General features: G+C 51.4%; 1 protein-coding gene across 1 annotated transcript; it reads right to left on the reverse strand.

Moving 5' to 3' along the window:
- Positions 1-5,149: 5,149 nt before the first annotated feature.
- On the reverse strand, positions 5,150-6,676 carry PTH2 (Gluconate transport-inducing protein; the record flags this gene model as incomplete). Its single annotated transcript, XM_062913468.1, has 1 exon — positions 5,150-6,676. One exon carries the CDS (start codon positions 6,674-6,676, stop codon positions 5,150-5,152), a length of 1,527 nt encoding a protein of 508 aa, XP_062764880.1.

The raw sequence follows: 6,676 nt of genomic DNA on the forward strand, positions 1-6,676 counted from the left end.
ATGGGATGGGTTGGGTATGATGATGTTGCATGGATGGGAAAGGGGTGTTGTCTTTGTGTAGTTGTGATGTGTTTATGAAATGACTTTTTCTGTTTGTTACACACTGGGATGGTTGTTTTGTTTGGGCTTGTGTGTTGTTAGGTCCGTTTGACTTTTTGCCGGCCTGGTGTTCTTCTCTCTGCTGGGGATGATTGTTAGTTACTCCGTGATGATGGCATGCTCCGATGTCAGTTAGCACATACGACCACAAGCAGCTGAAAATACGGGATCCCGTCCGCTCTCCCCTAGTCAAACAGCTGACTGCCGGACTAGTACTCAGGTGGGTGACCACTGGGGAATCCCTGGTGTTGTATGTTTTGCTTCCTTTTTTGGAAATCTTATATGCTGTAGTCCGTCTCACTCAGACACCCCTCCTCTGAGGCAGCTGCCGTACAGGCTCGGGAGGTTTATAGGTCTGGCTTTCTTTGCTTTGGCTAGGTTGGCCGGGGTTTGGGTGCTGTGTCATGGTCTTTTGCTGTTGATTTGGTCACCAAGAAAAGGCCCTGCAACAGTGAGTACGTATCGGCGTATCAGGGCATGACTACGGTAGGATAGGGGAAAATTGATGGCCCCGTCTTTGTTGTAACATAATCCAGTAACCATCGGTAGTCATACAAAGATACATTACACCACTGTCCAGAACTCAGCGGAAGAGTGACGCGTTGGTGCAATCACACAGCTGGAGCGGTGACATGTTTGCCACACCAATTCATGTTTTCGGATCGGCTTGAGTGCTTGCGCCTATGTGGAATCAAAGATGAAAAGTCAACACAGCGATGACTCATTCAAGATTTAGACTTTCGACCAATGCCTAGTAAATCCCAAAGACATCCTCTGACTTTGCTCCGTCTCCTACTCTGTCTTTCTTCATCTCCTACTCTCTCTTTCTGGCCCTGCTTCCCATCAACATTTCGGCCTCGATTGTACGCAATCCACCTAACCTCGCTACTTTTGCAGACCGAGACGCTTGATCAACCTTCATCGCAACCTGTTCTCTCATTCCGTCCATCCGAGATGGCGCCAAGTACAAAACCACGGCGCAACGAGGAAATGGGCATCCGCGACCAGGTAGAATTGCGGCCAGATCAGAAGTCCGACATTCTCCCTTCACCAATCCAGCAACTCGACAAACGAATCGGGTACACCGACGCCATTGAAGAGTCTTTTGAAGAAAACTATGAGCAGTTGACCGGGGAGAAGCAGGGAGGTTTGGAGGCCGTTTGGGAATTTGCAAAAGGTGGCTCTTTTCAGAGCCGACTACGCCGCGTTGGCTTTCGCCGTCAGGCAAAGGAATTCGCGTGCCGAGGATCTTGCCGCAGGAGGGGTTCTGGTGCCGCATTTTCTGAAACTGTGGTGTTCAAGACCTGCTGGGGAGACTAATGAATATCCAATCTTCCGTGATGGCCTCAGCAACAACAACAGCAACAACAACAACAACAACAACAACAACAACAACAACAACAACAACAACAACAACAACAACAACAACAACAACAACAACAACAACAACAACAACAACAACAACAACAACAACAACAACAACAACAACAACAACAACAAACGTCACCCACCCCCCCGCCGCCACCACCACCACCACCTTGCATGTCTTGAGAATCCTGACAAGCACCAAGGCCCACCCTCACACCATTCGACATCATTTCAAAGGTCGGACACGATAAACCACAACATTATTCCCGTGGTATCAAACCAAAAGAGTGCTGGCAACAAGATCTTGATTGAACGGTGTTTGACGCTTTATGGGAATGTGCTCTTCTATCCGGGGAAATACCTGGAGGGCGGCACTAGTTTCGGGATGAAGGGGATGTAGCGAGAAAGCTATTCTCTGTCTTCTTTGAGAGAACAATTCCAGATTACGCCAACTGGAATATGGTAGCGGTGGATCCAAAGCTGCATAGCTTTTGGGAGCGGGGTCTCTGCGCATATCGATGCTTGGGTGCAAATCGGATGGATGGCTCACGATGGGGAACGTCAAGGGTCAGGGAAGAGTACGATGCGGATCACGCTCCAATTCCATTGGATGCCTGTGGTAGACCGAAACGCTGTTGGGGAGACGATCGGGCACCTACAGAAATCGTGGGGGATAATGGCCAAGACAAATGGCGATCATGTCGGGGAAGAATTAGGCTTTATTTCTGGGGAGAGGTGGTGTGTGGATGTGGATTCGGAACATGTCAAGGAGATAATGATGGCGTTTTGCATCCGGTGGTGGGTGGTTGTCACGACTGCTTTAGCTGGGGGGGCCTGGGGCCTATGATGCTGTGCCGGATAGCCCGCCGGATCGGTTTCTTGAAGATGGGAGATTCAAAGGGATAGAGCATGACCTTCAGGTTATCCAGTTAGGTCCTAATCTTGACTGGAATAAGCTCTGGCTAACCACCTGGGTGGTTCTACTGCATGTGTGTGTATCGTTAGGCTCTGGGTTGGGTATAGTTGATGGAATGGCCAATAGATCATACACTGGAACCAGCTAAACAGGAAAAGAGAGATTGTGCGTGTGAAGAGAAGTAGCTCAATACCAAGATGCGGACTGTTGTACTAAATTGATTGTCAAGTATGCGAATTTCATAGGCCGGCACAACTGCATCTTTAGGTGGACTACTGACTCCCTTGGTAGGTACCTATGCTTTTACAAGCCCAGCTTAGTATGACAGAAACATTCTGTGACTCCTTGTCAAAGCGTATTCAGTGAGTTTCAGATGTGTGTTGTTCATTATGACTTGATTGCTTTGGCACCGCAGGTAAGGATGGCTTTAGCTTGGCTACCCACCTTATGATTCCTTTTTTTTTTTTTTTTTTTTTTTTTTTTTTTTTTTTTTTTTTTTTTTTTTTTAATGAGTGGACAAACAGGCCATGATAGTCCAAGCGAGCATTCCACGTCAGATGGGCAACGACAAACAATGGCCGTCATGGGTGCAAGTAGAGCCCAACAGTTCGTCTTGAAAACCCAGCCGCTCTGAACCTTTGGGGACCGAAAAATGATTTCCTCTCCCATCATCATCATCATCATCATCATCAAACTTGGCCTCGGCGGAACTTTCTCGAAGTCTTCAGCGCTCTCTTATTCAACCAGGCATTAATCAAGTCTCACGGACCAGTGTGCGCGGTTCTTCTTACCCAAAACCCTGGCGCTGAAATCATGGATTCTACCGCTTTTTGACCAAACTGTAGAGGATTTGGTTTAAAAAACAGCAGGTCAATCCTAGAGTCAAACCCGGCAGCTCTACCCGCTTTGAGAGAGTGGGTTCTTGAGCGGGCTGATAGCGTCCCCTCCATCTCCCCAAGAACCAGGGAGGAGGCTGGATTCTCTTTGCAGGTTGAATTTGGCACTCAAAGGACGACCCCAAGCGGGCCGGTGCCTCCAATCGTTTCAGCGACTGTCGCCGCCCCCGACGCAATCAATCCCTAGGCCCTTAATCCCTAGGCCCTTTCCTCCCAGTGGACAAAGTTAAATATCATTTGGAGCCAATCGATGGGCTGGAGAAATGGTGGGAGGACAACTCTGCCACACTCGCCAAGAAGCCCAAGGAAGAGTTCAGGGAGTTCGGTGACCGAGAGGCCGCAGCATTTGCTGATGGTCAACGTTGACCTTCTCAAGCAGACCCTGCGGAGCTCCGAAAGAGATATTGCGACCTTCCTTCAAGGCACCATTCCGACACCGTACCTGGTTAAGCTGTGTAAGTTCCCCTATTTTGTAGCCCACAATATGCGTGACAATGAGGTGGAAACTGCGATTAGGGCATTGAGGTATAATTATCACGGGTCTAGGTTATTCGGAAATGTCTTTTAACCATCTCAGCTACCAACGCATTTTGCTTCAAAGCCCGGCGTTTTTATTGGTCTTTCCCAAAACATGGGAAAAAGACCATGTCTTCGAGAATCAAAAGCGGCGTTCTCAACCCTGAAAAGAGTCGCGAGTCGATCGGTGTCACCTCAGGGCAGGTCGGAAACTTGGGGGGGGGGAGGGGGGGGGGGAGGGTCTGGCTGAAGAAGCTGGAGGCACCAGACGACTCCGCCTACTAACCCTGCCACGCCGACCGAAGCCTCCCCAGCCCAGCCGGAGTGAGGGAAATTAGACCGGCACAACCTCCCGAGCCAGCACGGCAGTTGCCTCGGAGGCCCCCTATGCCTCCTTTTGATCCTCCTGCCTCTCCAGCGAAGATAGCGGAGCGGACAGCGACGGCGACAGCGACAGCGACAGCCATCGAGGGACAGCCACGTGAGCAAGCGACAGTCACAGAGGGACAACCGCGCGAGGAAGCGTCAACAACAACGGTAGCAGGCGCTGGGGGCGAGGGCCTGCAAGAGACTGACGTGAACGCCAACAGGTTTGCGGCCGGGCCCGACAATGGTTAGTGAGTGGAGCTGTCTTTTGCTTTGGAAGTTAGCAGGTGCCAGTAATGGAGTGTGGAAGTAAAGGATGGACAAAAACCATGGCATTTTCTGTATGTAACAAAGGGGTTCAAGACCTGGGAGCAAGATTTTATTCTTAGACGATTTAGCGAATTGATGGTTTGATAGAGCATATGTCCACAGCGAGCAAGGTTTCATGATTTCTGCTGCCCTCATCAGTGTACCCTCTCATGCATGTCACCACACCCAAGTTACTCTTAATCATCCAAACCTTCTGGTTATTCCTTCTTCTTCCTCTCATATTTTACTAACCATCCGTTGTTTACATACAACTATTCCCTCCCCCCAACATATGTATGTACACCCCTTCCCTTTCCCCCTTCATGTTATGTACAACCCTATCATCTCCCCCCACCCCTGATCACCATCAACTCAAACCTCAAAAAACACATATCCATGCAGGTATTATTCCCTTCTCTTCCCCCCCTGTTGAAACTCAAAAACGCCACATCATGTATATCCCTAAAACTCAAACACACAAAAACTAAAAACTTGGCTTTCTCGCTTCAGGGGTATTCTCCTCTTTGCTTCCCTATCCTTATCCATTTCCCATCCCGTATTGCTCTGTACCGTTCAATGTACCCAACCCTTGTAACCTATCACACAAAAACTCAAAAAGAAACCCGTACTCTTCATCATCCATCCGTCATGTCTGTACCCATATCATCCCACCTGGTTCCTACCCCCGAAAGTTACTGTTCAGCTTCCCGATGCTCCCCGCTTCCACCCTCGCAAAGTCATGAATAGCCGGCAATTGCGGCGGCCTCCCAACCCCCCCATGCGCCGTCCTCGGCGAGCTATTCGCCGAATTCGACCCGCCACCCACCGACGGCCCGGCACTGTTAGGCTCAGACGACACCGCCGAGGAGGCGTTGGTCAGCGGCGGGGTAGGGTGAGAAAGCAGTGCTGACAAGCTCGCTTTTGTGCTTGCGCTTGTTGGATCACGGTTTCGACCGTCGGAATTTGGCGAGACAGAAAGGGCCCTGTTGGGAGGGCTGGCCGTGTGTGTGGTGATGATTGGACGCATTGGTGGTGGCTGTTGGTGTTGCTGGGGTGGTTGGACTGGGGCGAGCTGGATCCCACCATTGAGAGCAAGTCTCGGGTCCGAGATGGCTTCTCTGGCCTTAGCTTGAAGCTGCCGAGATCGGGGAGAGCCAAGAGGTGCTATTCTGGGTGGTAAGATGGGTGTTGAGACAGATCCTGGCTGGGAGTATGGGGCGTGGTGAGGCGGCTGAGATGGAGTTGGGGCGGGAAGAGGGAGCTGAGGCGGTGGTTGTGGTGGCCGCTGTTGAGGCAGTTGCAATGGTGGAAGAGTGGGCGCTCTTTCTCGCTCGTACTGGTGATGATTTGCCGAGTGATATGGCTGTTGAGGTGGTGGCGGTGGTGGAGGGCCATATTGCAGCTGGGGAAGATGGTGACCGTATGGTGCTGGATGGGCACCAGGATGAACTGGGTGGCCGGGGTGGTGGTGACCATTGTATGGATGACCGTAGGGCGGTGTCGTTCCCGGCGACGGTGGCCAGGGTTGATAATGGCCGTGGTGAGCGGGATGCGGAGCATATCCCGGGTAGCCTGGGGGAAGATGATGAAGCTGCTGTACCTGTGGTGGGTAGGGCGGCTGCTGCATCGGCGACCGTGTCAAGGCCGATTGATCGTTCAGGCTCGACTCGGGGTACATGCCCTTCTGCGGAATGATGCCTCGCAGTTGGGGGTCGGTGCTCGGTGTCTGCAAGTTCTGTGAATTTCTGGTGTAGTACGAAATGAGGTGAAGATGCTGAGAGTTGGAGGTGGTGATGCTGAACGATTGCTTCATAAGGCCGTCAGTCTTGTAGCGGTAGCCAGCCGCCAAACTGTCTGGCTCCCCATCATCCTGATCCTCATCACTGCCACGACCAGAATCCGGAGTTCTCCCAGCCCCCCTCCTCGAGTTCCCAAAACCATTCCCTCGCTTGCCTTCCATCTCGCGGTATGTCAAAAAACTCCCAGACACACGGCTGGCGCTCCATGACTTTCCATCAGTCCACCTCCGCATGCCAGCTTCCCTCTCATCCCAGACATAAACCGACCCGGATCGAATCTGTTGCCGTTCCTTTTCGGACAATCTTCTTTGAACTCTAGGCAAAAGTCCCAGTCGGCAAGCCTCGAAAAGTTTGATGGCGTCGGCAGGCGTCTTGACCATGCCGTGATATGTCTCCATTGTCGTCAT

The sequence above is a fragment of the Podospora pseudopauciseta genome (assembly GCF_035222475.1).
Source record: "Podospora pseudopauciseta strain CBS 411.78 chromosome 5 map unlocalized CBS411.78m_5, whole genome shotgun sequence".
Taxonomy (NCBI): Eukaryota; Fungi; Ascomycota; class Sordariomycetes; order Sordariales; family Podosporaceae; genus Podospora; species Podospora pseudopauciseta.